General features: G+C 32.3%; 2 protein-coding genes across 4 annotated transcripts in view; one reads left to right on the forward strand and one right to left on the reverse strand.

Moving 5' to 3' along the window:
• Positions 1–15,068, reverse strand: part of LOC134696193 (cytochrome c oxidase assembly factor 7B-like) — a 30,730-nt gene extending 15,662 nt beyond the window's left edge. The window contains exon 1 of one of the 2 annotated variants that reach the window (XM_063557871.1): positions 14,967–15,068. In XM_063557871.1, coding sequence (XP_063413941.1) covers positions 14,967–15,009 — 43 coding nt within the window. In that variant the 5' untranslated portion in view covers positions 15,010–15,068. Of the gene's footprint in view, positions 1–1,402; positions 1,615–14,966 lie in introns of those variants that run through there. The other variant, XM_063557865.1, reaches the window with a different exon arrangement.
• LOC134696183 (uncharacterized) lies at positions 1,572–11,757 on the forward strand. 2 transcript variants are annotated; one of them, XM_063557853.1, is made up of 3 exons: positions 1,572–1,617; positions 3,196–3,269; positions 5,493–11,757. In XM_063557853.1, the coding sequence occupies exon 3, from the start codon at positions 5,514–5,516 to the stop codon at positions 8,001–8,003; it is 2,490 nt and encodes an 829-aa protein (XP_063413923.1). In that variant the 5' UTR covers positions 1,572–1,617; positions 3,196–3,269; positions 5,493–5,513; the 3' UTR covers positions 8,004–11,757. The 2 variants fall into 2 exon arrangements, with proteins under 2 accessions (XP_063413923.1, XP_063413914.1); XM_063557844.1 differs by lacking the exon at positions 1,572–1,617 and adding an exon at positions 1,641–1,696.
• Positions 15,069–15,543: the final 475 nt, after the last annotated feature.

Consider the following 15,543-nt stretch of genomic DNA (forward strand, 5'->3'; position numbering starts at 1 on the left):
CCAGACAAATGCTCCATACTTAGAATTACACAAAAAAAGAAACCAGTCAACCATGACTACATCCTACATGGTCACATTCTCCAAACTGAAACAGCTACAAAATATTTAGGCATAACCATCCAATCTGATCTAAAATGGAATAAACACATCAATAATGTAACAGCTAATGCAAACAGACAACTGAATTTTCTCAAACGTAACCTTAAAGTTTCATCACAAAAAATCAAAGAAAGGGCATACATGTCTTTAGTTAGACCTAAGCTTGAGTACAGTTCTTGCGTCTGGGACCCTCACACAAAAAGTCAAATCAACCAAATTGAGATGGTCCAACGCAGAGCTGCTCGCTACACATGTAATAAATACCACAATACCAGCTCTGTCTCAAACATGCTTGATCACCTACAGTGGCCTACATTAGAACTGAGACGTATACAAACAAGACTAGTGGTATTCTATAAGATCATACACCAACACATAGCAATTTACCCTAAAGATCTTCTAGTTAAATCAGACAGTAGAACAAGATATAAACATACAAACCACTTTAAACAAATTCAAACAAATAAAGATTCATACAAGTTTTCATTTTATCCACATACAATAGTACAATGGAACCTACTTCCTACATCAGCAATCCTTTGTACAACAGTCGACGGCTTCAAAGAGCAGATTTCTATATCTGCTCTTTCACAAATATTCTAAAAAATGCATAACATGTACATAGTTTTAACAAGAAATATACATAGGATAACAATCCACAAAAAAAAAATTAAATCACTGTTATATTTTTACTTTAATTATTTTTTCTAAGCACCAATGCAATGTAACGTAATATTACTGCAAATTTATTTCTTTTTAATTGTAAATAAGCCACGCATGCAACGGCACGTAATAGTCAAAGTTGTGACTGAGTGCGGAAATATGAAGATAGATAGATAGCTGATTTTAGTCATAAATTATAACTTTAATCAATACAGAAACAAGTCTACAAAAAGTGGTGCACAGTTAGTCCCCATGGGAATTCAGATTATTTTTTCTATACTTTTTTATTCATTGATAGAATATTAATTTTCTTGTCGCTAAATTTGAGTAACTTTGATTTTCACATAGCTAAATATTCTTCTTGTCGCCATAATTATTGTTGTCACATATAAGTGAGACCATGCAAAATACATCTCCAACATAATCATCATACTGGTTTTGATCATCAGATCATTTTCTTTCATGGGAACAGAAAAAAAAGGTTAAAATCGACCTCATCCATATTTTTAAGCATGACAAAGTCTTTTACTGTAAATGTTACCTAAAGATATTTATATCCGGAAAAGGGACCAGTATTCATTTTTTTCTCAAATTATTCGAATGCGTTCTACAATTTATATTGTCCGATTTGCAAACTTACCATCAGGATTCTTTTCACTAAAGCAGTGAAATGAATACTCGATTTCTATATTTTTAAGGTAATGTTTTACATCTTCTTCATTCGATAAATCATACGAATAAGGGGTACTGGCACTTGTTGCCATTTTAAATAATTGAACAAGTGCGACCTTGAGTTGTCGAAAGTTGAACTGTGGTTTGCCACCAGATGGCAGTTCGCGCCAGAATAATCAAGTAGTAAGTAAAACGTTCAACAAATGTTCGATTTATTTCGATGACAGCATTCGTTGTTGGTTTTGGCAGTTATTTCGATAACGTACTGTGTTTCCCAACATATTCTTCATACATTTCAAACTGTTGACAGTGCTAGGGTGGTGCCAGATCGTTTTTTTAATGTTTGACAGTTGGCATGTTTACATCCCAGCGGCCATGTTTGTTATGTTTTCATCATTTTCAAGCAAAAAAAAAGTCCTTAAGTTATACTATGTCTGATTGTTCTCAAATATTGCCCAGTTTTTGTAACCTTATAATTTTATTTTATTGTCAACTGCATCGAACCGATGACTGTCATAAGATGTATAATACTTCTAAAGTAGTTTCTGTTTTATCAAATCGGGTGCACATGTTGATTTCATCAGATACCAAAATACACTTAAAGCAAGTACCTTTATTTGTTTCATTAAATAATTTTCTATTGAAATGTCCTCTTAAGGATATAAATCTTGCGCATACAATATTATTTTGTTTGTGAAGAAAAACTTCCTGGTATACATGTATGTGTGTTGGCTAATACACCTTATTGCTATTCCCAACTGACTTGAAAATTTGTCATGCTTGAACAATTGACGTCAAACAACAATCTCTTTTTTATTGTGGCTTCAGATATCTTGTATTATGACGTCAAAATTATACGGGAACCTGTAAGATGTCCATTAATGGTGGACAAATATGATAAGGTGTATAGAAACTATAGACTAGTAATAGGGTTTAATTCTATTTTTTTCCCCCAAGGGTGACTGGGGTACAGAAATATGGTCACTTGGTCTTCTCCTGACCGGCAGTAAATTGCTTGCCGAAGTGGGGCGTCCGTTTCGCTGTTTGCAGTCACGTCCAGTCAGAAGGGGGATGTTAAATCTGATGCCTTGTGTAAAGAGAGTGCCACGCTCTTTGCACGTTAAGAACCCTTGCAACAACTCTTTGAGGTGTCCATAGGTTGCCTGTTGCAAGGCAAAATTTCTGTCCCTATCCAATATACCCTCCTTTTCAGGTGGCAGTCCAAATTTCTCCGACCATCATCCCAGATTGCCTCTTTTGTATCAACCTATCTATTGTATTTATTGTGAACTTGTTCTCGTCCTGAATATGCATGAGATATTTGCCACTGGACGTTTAGCAAACAACAATCAATCAATAATTCTATTTTCGATAAATCAAAACCTGAATTATTGGCTCTATATTATACTGAATCTTACATTGTGCATTTATATTTTTATGTCATGTATGTTGGACCCTGTTTTCACTCAAGTCTTGAGCCATATTAATTTTTAATTGTTCAAAATTAAACTGCTTGATTACATCCAAAATTTAAAAAAAATATGTGCTAAAAAGAAAAATATATAAAAAAATATTGCCCCAACTATTCAGGGTTCCATCTCTGCGGCCATATCAGGCTGTCCCAGAAACACCTTTTTTCTCCTTTTGCAGATAATTTTGAAAGTACAAATGTCAACTGTAACTCGATTTTGATTATTATCATATTGCAATATTATTAAACATTATATATATTTTATGACTCAAATATGAATATTATTTCAGAGATTGGTTTGAAGATAACAAGATACAGGTGTAGAGATATAGATTTGTCCATTGAAATGTCTATCTGAAAACAGGTACAAATTAGAGATCCAAAATTGTGATATCCAGAAATATTTTAAGCTACATTACTGTACATGTTGTTAGGATTTTTTTCTATAAATCCAACCTAGAAAAGTAAGAAATCTAAAAAAGATAAAAAAGCACACAAACATTGATCATGTTGATTGTTATGTTTTGTTAAGAAAAATAAAACCTTGCAGATAGTTAAGGTTATTGTTGAGATTACCCAAGATAATCTGTTTATTGCTATGTTGTCTGACGACGTTGATGTTTACATTTACAACTGCACATGCATATCTAGCAATAATTTTCCTATCACTGTACTTTGCTGAGAGAGGAAATTATCAGGCAGTAAGATCAAACGAAACATTTTTGAAATAGCAATAATCCTTTTTATTGGAATTAGTTTAACTATTAGACTGCCTTCTTATACATTTACCGGAGAATATTTCAGCTTCATAATGACACAGGAAAAACAAGATTCATATAGTGTCTTTCATAATTAGGACTTAGTCCAGATCTTCAAAACTTTAAAGTAGTTTTGTTTTCAAAAACAATTACACTAGAAGGGAATGATTTTTATGGCCTTAAGAAAGGGGTAATAAGTGTTGCACTTAACTGTCAGTTCTTCTGTCCATTCGCTTTTCGTTTCTCTTATAAGTTGTTTTATGTAAATTTTATTATTTTTTATCAAACTCATACACAATGCCAAGTAACTCTAGAATTATGCCCCTTTATAACTTATTTTTAACAGCTCATGATTAATAATAATGATATATATAAAAATTGTAATGCTTATATTTGGAGAAAGGACCAATAATTATATATATAACCATTTGAAACATTATAACACCAGAACAAAGAAATACATTTTGGACCATACAACCTTACTAAAGATAAGAATTTTCTTTCTTTTCTGACAATTTTAAGTTTGAAAGAAAAAAACAGGTGCAATTCACAGCTTTTAACTTAAAAGCATATTTATGTTCAAAACATTTACTAAATTCTATCAACGGTATAAGGAAATAATTCGTAAATATAACTCAACATGCAGACATCTTATACGTTCAGGTATTTCACATCCAATTTTTTATGGAAATATTCTTTATAAAGCACAAAAATGTCAGTATTCTCCTCAGAAACTAACAAAACCTTTAAATAGACTTATTAAAAGGGATATAGTTACGATACTGTTGTCAAGTCATTAAAGATTGCATATTTTAGCTTTAACATTGATTCACTGATAGGGTCTTTGCATCGGAACTAAACACATTTATTTCTAAAAAAAACAGTTGTTGGCATGACACATGTTATGTTCTTCTCATATATTTTATGATAGTATGATACTAAACCCCTAACGGGAGGGATTATACCTGATATTCATATGATGAAGACATAATCTTTCAATCAGTTTAATTGAGGTCTGGAGCTGGCATGTCAGTTAACTGCTAGTAGTCTGTTGTTATTTATGTATTATTGTCATTTTATTTATTTTCTTTTCTTACATCTTTTGACATCGGACTCGGACTTCTCTTGAACTGAATTTTAATGTGCGTATTGTTATTCTTTAACGTTTCTACATTGGCTAGAGGTATAGGGGGAGGGTTGAAATCTCATAAACATGTTTAACCCCGCCGCAATTTTGCGCCTGTCCCAAGTCAGGAGCCTCTGGCCTTTGTTAGTCTTCTATGATTTTAAATTTTAGTTTCTTGTGTATAATTCGGAGTTTAGTATGACGTCCATTATCACTGTACTATTATGCATATTTTTAGGGGCTAGCTGAAGGACACCTACGGATGCGGGAATTCTCGCTACATTGAAGACCCATTGGTTGCCTTCGGTTGTTGTTTGCTCTATGGTCGGGTGGTTGTCGCTTTGACATATTCACCATTTCCTTTCTCAATTTTATTATGTTTCATCAAATTTTTAGATAAACCAGAAAAAAAACCTGGTCAGAAAAATTGAAATCCAATGTAAATGGATGGTATTCAAAATATTGTAAAAACTATATATTTCATTTTACATATTACTTATAACTTATAAGTCAGGCCATGGAGATACTTATAATAAGTAAGGAGTAGTTGTATGGTTTTCCACTTTATATTGACCTAATGGGGGGGGGAAATGTACACTAAGACATTAAAAACAATTATACATTGTAACAGTTTTCAACCAGTTCTCCAAAAAAGCCATTCATACATGTACACTGTATTTATAAATTATAATTTTATTTTCAGGTCAGCTGTGAAAGTGACAATATGACAGACTTCAATAGCTCCTTCTTGGCCCACCTTAAGAAATCAGAGCAGGAAAGAAATAAAGAATTCATGAAAATACGTGCATTTAAGAATAAACCGTATACTTATGCCGTTGATAAACTCTTGAGAAAGTATAAACGGAAGATCTGGAGAAACAAACCTCATCGGAAAAAAGTGTACAAAACAGTTAAAGGTGACCTTCTAAAGATCAAAAGTAGAAGCAGATACTCATGGCCAACTTTGAATGATCGCAAAAGTGGTTTAAGTAAGAGCCATTCATTTGACTCTGCAGTCTTGCCAGATCTGGGCGAGTGTAAAGACTTTCCAATGTCAGAAATTGGAACTCGTAATAATGGGAACAGTCCATTTAATAGTAGTACCAGTTGTAGTTCACCTCCAGATTCACAGCTGTTCACCAAGGTTGAAACAAGTGGAAAGAATGACAAAATTCAATGTCAGAAATGTAGACTGGGTAACTCTGAACAAAACAATAACACTAACGTTAGATGTACATGTGTCAATAGAGGTGTACAAGATAGCTGTGACATTGTAATGAAAACTGAAGGAGAAACTAGTGAAGACAGTTCCGATTCAGAAAATGAAGAGGTTTCAGAGAAAAGTGCAGGGTCAAAAGTTCATGAAACTGTTAGTTGTAGGACAACCGAAAACAATGACAATGATAAATGTATGAATTCAGAAGGTTATACTAGTGAAAACTGTTCAGAACTCGATACTGCCGGTGAAACTTACATTGATGTAGAAAGTCTGGACGATAGCAGTGAGATAAAGTCAACTGAAATTGCGAGATCATCTTTAAATAAAGTAACAGAAGTATTTGAAAACGGAATTGTGAATGAAAAAGTGCAATATGTTGGGTCCAATGTCAAACATTCTCAGCCATCAAAACAAATCGCCCAAGTCAAATGGCAGCAACAATTCATGTCATTCATTTCATCAGGAACAACACCAAATGTACAAAATAATGAGCAGGACTCAAAATCTCCCCGACGAAAACGATCTCGGAAAGTAAGACAGAGTATGTGTTCTTGTTGTATGGGATCAGGACATCATAAAAGAAAACCAGAAGACTTAGTGAGATATCGTAAACCACATTCCATGATGAGAGATCATAGGCGATTTATTCGTGATATGACTCAGCTCATCTTGTTACGAAACAAAGTGATGGAAGTGTGTAGGCTTTTGTTCCCACAATGTGTTCATGAAATATTTAATTACGCCAGTCCTGATAGTGAAGATGTGGACAAGTGTATTGATCAAATGATTTCTATTCTTCACAATGCACACCAGCAATTTTTACACAATTTTAACAGTAAATCTGAGATCAGCAGGAGTGGTAAAAGTAATAAAAAATTCAAATCGGAAAGAAAAGGGAATCTCAAATACGATCAGATCAATTCAAATGAATATGTTGTATCAATTTGTGATCCCTCCAAACCAAAATTGGACTCTGAAAAACAAGGTCCTCAGAACTCAATGAACAATCCCCCCTTAGATGATGAAGCACCACCTATATTATATTGTTCTCAGTCAGACCAATTAGATGAATCTGGTGAACCTGAATTATTCTCAAAGTTGTGCCTTCCTGAGGGTGGTGATGAAGGTATTGTTTATGCTATTCCTGTAGAGAACGGCATAGTTTATCCTGATCAGACTCAAGTTCTTCTCACTGGAGGTATGTCAGAAAATGTAAGTTATGTCAATGGCGATCTATTTCAGAACCGAAATAAAGACGATATTGAAAAAGGCGAAAGTCATGAGAGAATTTTGTCTGAGGCTGATTCGGGAATTGTGAATGACCATGACGTTAGTTCCCCTGAGAATGTCGAAAAAAGTAGCATAAATTACCAGAAGAAGAATATTATATCGAAAGACATTATTTCGAAATCAAAAACTAGTCCAAATAGTGCTAAAACTGAACAAACTGCTAATATATTTGATTTATTTGCTAATTATGAATCAACTCCTAAGTCTCCTTCAAAAGTTGAAGAAAAGTCAGAAATACAATGCAATGTGTCGAATTCTAGTCATGAAGATAAAAAAAGTGAGCACAAAACAAATGCTAAATCAAGCGACCGCAATATTTTTGAAAGCTTATTTGGTATGAATATAGAATCGTCAGTTCCACCAACACATTGTGAACAAAAAGACATTTCTTTTGATGAATCATGTGACCAAGAAATTCAAAGTTTTTATCTCCCTTTGAATAACTCTGACAATATTGGCAGCAACTCTCCAACTCAAGATGACAAACCAAAAGAAACTTATGTGGAAGTCTATGATCCTGCCATCGTTTTGTGTAAGAAACCAAAGATTTGTTTACGAGCATTTAAAGAGAAAATCTGTCTTTTACTAAGATGGCTCTTACCAGAAATAACATTTGAAAGGAACTTTTTCAAGAATCCAGACAATCTGGTTTATGTCCTTGATGCAGTCATTCTTAGTAATCAGAAAGATTCATTGACTTCATGATATTTTTTACTAAATATATATTAACAATGATGTTATATGATCAGCTATTTTTATATTAATATTTTGTATGCTTCAATTTATTGTTTACATTATTGAAAATTCAGGTATTGAAATAGTAGCTATATATGTTTCTGTATTTGTTAAGGGCTGTTCAAGAAATTATTTGTTGGGGAGGCCACAGGGTATCAAAAGACATGCCAATAAAGGTATTTTTTTAAAGAAAAATAATTGGTAAAATTACAGGATTAACCAATTGAATACTATGCACGGGGAAAGGGACAATAAGGGATTTTCTTTTTACTGTCCCCTATTTCCCCTTCCACCCCTTCTAATTCTAGAACAGCCCTTAGTTTATCTAACTCATATTCTCAGTACATTTCATTTTGTAATAAGCTTTTCATTGTTCAGTCAAGAAGAAATTTACCCAGTGATACAACATACTTACCTAATAAGCTGACTATGACTCAGGAGTAAATTAATTATCTATGATTTTACTTATGTCCAAGAATAAACCGTTTAAGACTATTAACATCAAGTCAGTTATTTGCCAATATTTTTGTTTATTGAGTACATGTACATTTTTTAGTGCAGACATGTTGGATCAATCTAAATGTAAAAAGGAAAGTTGAAAAAGGAATCTTTCTTAATCTGATTTTTAAATATAATGTTGGGCATCTGAAATTTGCATGTTATTTTTTGAATACCTTGAAATAAATTAACACACTTATTGAAGAAACAGTTAAGTCTTTTAACTCCTGGTTGTCTGTTGTAATATTGTTATCTTAAAGTTGAAAATTTGAATGCAGTTTTTTATTTATTTTTGATTAACTATGTTACATGTACAAAGGGTTATTACTTGTTATTTACATCAATTGTTACTTTGTAAATAGTGGTGTACATAGTTTTGACAGTTGGTTTATACCATGGACTTTCTTAGTAAACACATGTGATAATTCACTGTTGTTGTGGGTTGGTAGTTCTTGTCTTTGTTTTTTTTTTCTCTATAAAAAATTCTAGATTTTCTGTTCAAAGGGAAATAACTATTTTTTTATAAGATTTGTATAAGAGAGTATTTTAAAATAAATGACATTTTGGATTTTTTTCCTTTTTTTTAAAAGAATTTAGTGGTAGATTTTTTTGTTATTTTGTGAAGTTAACACCATGCAAGTTATCATCAAATTAGAATTTCGTTCCATTACAATGAATTTTTAACCGGAAGTGGACTTTTGCCTTGCAATATTCACAGAATGCTTGTTTTAGTTATAGCTTTAAGTTTAAAACAAGTGTTTAATTTCTCAGAAACTACACATATAAACAATGTTAACATTCTACAACAGTTACAAGAAATGGAAAGCTATTATTTCCCTACTTTAAAATTATTTAAAAGAAATTAGTTAAAAGAGTTGACTTTGACTCCCATGTAAGTTATTTTTTCACCAAAACTTTTGGAATTATATTTGACCAAGTGTTTGAAACTAAGAATTGTCAACTAAAAAAATGTAAGTCTATGATTAAAAGTACAAATATATAAAAAAAATCTTTCGTTCATGGTGAAAACCGTTATAAAATATTCATGAACAAACAGCCCAGAAGTTTTTTTGTACATAAAATAGTATATTTTCTATAATATCAATGTCGGAATAACAATAAATTTGGGTCAATTTCATCATTTAGTTATGATTCTCAAGTTGATTTAGCATTAGATTTGTTCAATTAAAGCAATATATGAAAAGTTCTGTTAGTAGGAAAATAACTTTGACAAGAGTTACAATTTTAAAAACCTATTTTAAAGTGTTATTATGTTTTGTAAATTGTACTGTATAGAATTAAGTCGTAATGAATTTACCATACATTTTATTTTTGGTAGATTTTCTCAGTATTTTTTGTATTAGACAATGAACTGAATCAAGTGATTTTAATTTGATGAGTATTATGTACATTTTCTTCAATTATACTTTTGATGGAAATAAACTCAGTTGATACAAATGTGATGAGAATGCAAATAAATTGTTTCTTGTCGAGTAGGAAGTAAGATCCTTGATTGTAAAACAGTGTATATTTATTTAATATTGCAATATCATACATGAAATTATGGTTGAATATTCTCTTGAACTGAGGTGAACCACTCTTAAAGGCTGTTTGAATATATACATGTAGTAAAATAATGAAATGCTATATTTCAACAGCGAGAACAAACACAAAAATGGGATAGCAGACATCATGTAGTTGTAATTATTTATTATCAGAATTAGTTTCATTTAGTATTACATTATTTGCTATATAGACTTGATATTTTTACACCAGGGGCTATTTTTAAGGGGAAAATGATTAGTAAACTAGGTTGTATTGATGCTTACATGTATGTTACTGTTTGAAAAGGGAAAATCTAATTGGTATTTCTGTTTGAAAAAAAAATTCTAAGGAATTTGATAATGAAAGTATTTGTAAGAATAAAATATTTTTAACAAAATACACTTTTAAATTTACATTCAGTCTTATAATGATAGATTTAATCAGTTTCCTAAAGAACAATAGTTTTCAACAGGCAGTCTTTGTTATTTTATACATAGAATTTCAGGTTGTCTACCCTTAATTTACTCTTGTTTTTGAAGATGCACATTGTATTTGCATTAAAAGCATTACTTTCTATATGAGTATTGAAAGAATTGAAACAGTGATTATAATTTTTACAAAAAAAAACACGTTGAAAGAAAATTATGTACTAAAGACTGACCACTTTGTATCAACATTAAGTGTGAAGAAAGTTAAACGATTTTTGTTCTTGCTTGCTACATGTAGATAATAATCTAAGACAAACAGATAAACTGTTGGATGTTATTATTTTCATAAGTTTTCTTTTTCAATTGTTAAATCAAAAGCAGTATTATAAATTTTAGATCAATAGCACCTTAAAAAAATTCAAAGGCAGACTTGTCATTTGATGATGTAATATATCAAAAAGAAAGTAAGAAATGAGCATTGGAATTCATTTATATTTTTGCTTAAATAAAACAAATCACATTAATTTCTTTCGTTACTGGTCCAAGGACACAGTTATCGTCCTTTGGTTTTCGTTGTCTACGAATATAGTCCCTAGTGTAAACAGTGTATAACTTGCATGTTTTATTTAATACACTTTCCCAATTTATTTCTTTATATTAAATGCATGAAATATTAAGTAGGGAGATGTTATTACATGTCAAAAAAATTTGGGTGCTGAAACTTTATGTTAAGTAGTGAATTGGTCCAGTTCTAAAAGGTCAAATTTTATCACGTCTGAAGCTGTCAAACTGAATTTTACACCCCCTTAACACCGAATTGTCAATATTTTGAGTTAGAGCTGGGAGAAGTTTCTATAATTTTGATATTATTTGTCTCACTGGTAGTACACTACACTGTAAAAATATTTTTGAGAAAGACCAGGTGCGATTTTTTTAATTTGAATTTATTGTCTAAAAGAAATGCACTACGAAATAACTGTGTTCTCGGGCCTACTGTTGTAAAAAAATCATGACAGATTCAAAACAGCAAGTAAAGTTTACATAACTTGTCTACACACTAAAAGTTTAAGTTGACAAAATCAGCAAGATAACTGGTAATTATCATGTTTAAATTTATGTAAATTTGAATTAAATTTGATTATTTACATTTGTACATACCTACCATCTGTACAGTATTTAATGTTCATACAGATTTTGTATTTATTATTTCATCATACACTGCTTCAAACCAAAAATAAAAATTGTTTTCATGCTCTTGTTTTTCTGGTTATTTCTCACTAGCTGTGTCAGCAAAAAAAACAAAGCTTAATAACAGGATGAATTGTCAAGGACAAAGTGCAAGACCTAAAGTTACAATGTCTCCACAACAAGGCAACTGTTTCGTACATGTATCAATAATAAGTTTACGGTATTTTAGTTTGGATTCAATCTGGTTGAAAAATCAAGGAAACAGTACAGAATAAGATAGTTGATAACTATTCATCAATGAATAAAATTGAGAATGGAAATGGGGAATGTGTCAAAGAGACAACAACCGAAGTTTACATAATCAAACAACTTGAAGAATTTCTACCACCAAATTATGTCTAATACATTTTTAGATTTTTTATCCAATTTCACGGTCCATTGAACATGGAAAATGATAATGCGAGTCGGACATCCGTGTTCTTAGGACACATTCTTGTTTACCAAATTCTTTACAAATGGAAGTTTTTAACGACCTTGACTGGCTATACAGCCCTTGCACGGTCGGTATATATCAAAATTCTTTGAAAAAGTCAGCATTTATATATAGAAAAAAGAACCCCTGACAAAGTGGCATGAAACAGGCACATTAGCATGTGACAGGGTAAAACTACTTTTATCACATAACCTCTCCCTTAATCATCTTGATTGCGGCAGTTGTATAACAAAACGTTTATAAAAGACACAAAAACAACGTCCAAAAGAAATTCGTGAAGAAAAAGTGAATATAGTACCTCTATAATATTGGTGAACAAAAGACAAAACCTCAAGAACAAATAAATAACTATTGAGAACTGTATAACAGAAGATGATAGATAGCTGTTTAGGTGTCAGTGGAAAATAAATTAATATACAAGAAAAACATGTATTCAATTATGCTTACAGATACCAAAACTAGTGCTAATACTTTGTCTAGAAATTATGCCTTGTTACATTTTATTATCATCACTTGGCGTCCGGCGTCTGCTGTCCGTTATCTGTCTTTGTTCACTTTTACAAAAATCTCCTCTGAAACTACCAGGCCAAATTTTACCAAACTTGGCCACAATCATCATTGGGGTATCTATACACATGGAAAAAAAATCATATTTAGGGTATTTAGTTTTAGATATGTGTCCGGTGACGTGGCCATTCAATCAAGATGGCTGCAATGGCTAAAAATAGAACATATGGGGTAAAATGCAGTTTTTGGCTTACAACTCAAAGACCAAAACATTTAGAGCAAATCTGACAATGGGGAAAAATTGTTTATCAGGTCAAGATCTATCTTTCCTTAAATTTTCAGATTAATCAGACAATCTGTTGTTGGGTTGCTACCCCTTAATTGGTAACTTTAAAGAAATTTTGCTGTTTTTGGTTATTATCTTGAATACTATTATAGATAGAGATAACCTGTAAACAGCAATAATGTTCAGAAAAGTAAGATTTACAAATTAGTCAACATGACTGAAATGGTCAATTGATACCCTAAGGAGTAATTGTCCTTAATAGTCAATTTTTAACAATTTTCATACGATTTGTAAATTTTTACTAAAATTTTCCACTGAAACTACTGGGCCAAGTTCATTATAGATAGAGATAATTGTAAGCAGCAAGAATGTTCAGTAAAGTTTAAAGATGTACAAACACATCACCATCACCAAACACAGTTTTGTCATGAATCTATTTGCTTCTTTTGTTTAATATTCGCATATACCAAGGTGAGCGACACAGGCTCTTTAGAGCCTCTAGTTTTCAGTCTTGTGGTAGTTAGATTTTTTTAAAGTCATGAGTTTGTGTATTTGATTAGCAAAGTCATTTTTAGCTCACCTGGCCAATGGGCCAAGTGAGCTTTTATCATGACTTGGCATCTGTCAGCTTTGTTTGTTTCTTTTGTCTTTGTACACATGCAGATATATGAACTGTTGAAAATTTGGGTTATATTTTTGTAGCTGTTCATTTAAGTATGTATGTCTTTAAGATTGTCATTTTTTTCGAGCCTGTGACTTTTGCCGTAGAAAGCTTGACACAAGCAGGGGCGTATCCAGCCAATTAAAAAAGGGGGGTCCCAACCTGGATCTGCCACTGACAACAATAGTTATACAGTTGCAGTGTTAGCTTACATCTTGAATGCTATATGTTTTAGAAGCTGGAAGCCCTGGATGCTTCATACTTTGTACAGAGAGGCTTTATGTTGTGAAGTTTCCGTGTGTTACATAGATATAGGAAGATGTGGTGTGAGTGCCAATGCCAAAAATAACAATTTAAAAAGTAAACCATTATAGGTTAAAGTACGGCCTTCGACACGGAGCCTTGGCTCACACCGAACAACAAGCTATAAAGGGCCCCAAAATTACTAGTGTAAAACCATTCAAACTACATGTCCATTTTCCTTGACCTCATTTTCATGGTATAGTATTTAAAATGGGGAATGTGTCAAAGAGACAACAAACGTATCATAGATCAGACAGCAGCAGAAGGTCACCAATGGGTTTTCAATCACAGGCAAGTGCCTGTGTCTGCAATGCAGCGAGAAATTTCTGCACCCAGAAGCATCCTTCAGCTGGCCCCTAAACAAATATAGTTCAGTGATACTAATAATGAACACTATACTAAACTCCAAAATGTACACAAGAAACTAAAGTTAAAACAATACAAGACTAACAAAGACCAGAGGCTCCTGACTTGGGACTTGTAAGCCAAAAATGTGGCGGGGTTAGAGATGTTAATGAGATCTCAACCCTCCCTCTTTACCTCTAGTCAATGCAGAAAAGTAAACGCATAACAAGACACACATTAAAATTCAGTTCAAGAGAAGTCGAAGTCTGATGTCAGAAGATGTAACTGAAGAAAATAAACAAAATGTCAATTATACATAAATAACATCAGACTACAACACAGGCACTTGTCTCAGGAAAAAAAATCCTGTATACCTTAATACCAAGGTATATAGGATTTTTTTCTGAGACAAGTGCCTGTGGACTACTAGCAGTTAACTGACATGCCAGCTCCAGACTTCAATCAAACTGATTGAAAGATTATGTCTTAATCATGAATATCAGGCACAATCCATCCCGTCAGGGGTTTAGAATCATACCATCATAACATATATGAGAAGAACATAACCCGTGTCATGCCAACAACTGGTTTTTAAATAATGTGTTACTACTTGAAAAAAATGTTTTGTAATGTTATTTTCTCTCTTATTATGAGGAATAGGATAACTATATTTGCGTACCTTGCAAGGTCTGCACATCCGTCATACAGTTTTCACTTGACATTGGCCTTATTTCATGAATCAGTGAACAATGTTAAGTTTTCTTTGTCAAATTAATATCTCAGATACTGTAAGCAATAGTTCTATAGTTGGTTGGATTGTAAGGTGTACATGGTCTAACTGACAGGTGTCATTTTTCATTGGCCTCATTTTCATTGTTCAGTGGTGAAGGTTAAGTTTTAGTGTTTTGGTCTGTTTTTATACGACTGCAAAAAAAATGCGGTCATATATTGGTATCACTTCATTGTCGTCTAAAGACATTTGGTTTTCGCACAATAGTATAAGAAAACAGAAATCTACGAAATTTAAACACAAGGTTTATGACCACAAAGGAGTGGTAAAAATTCACTATATGGGGTTATGGGTCTAACAGTTTAGGAATAGGGGGGAAAACAAGGGTGTCCTGGTTAATGGACAATTACTTAAGAACAAAACACAATTTAAAAGCAGTGGAAGGAAGGTACAGTAATTCAAACACATTTTGAATTACCTCCCTTACAATGCTCTAAAATAATGTATTAAGAAATGTTGTATTGTC

The sequence above is a fragment of the Mytilus trossulus genome, chromosome 1 (genome assembly GCF_036588685.1).
Source record: "Mytilus trossulus isolate FHL-02 chromosome 1, PNRI_Mtr1.1.1.hap1, whole genome shotgun sequence".
NCBI lineage: Eukaryota > Metazoa > Mollusca > Bivalvia > Mytilida > Mytilidae > Mytilus > Mytilus trossulus.

Excerpts from the sequence above, each read along its gene's own strand:
- LOC134696183 (XM_063557853.1), top strand. The coding sequence starts at position 5,514 with ATGACAGACTTCAATAGCTCCTTCTTGGCCCACCTTAAGAAATCAGAG.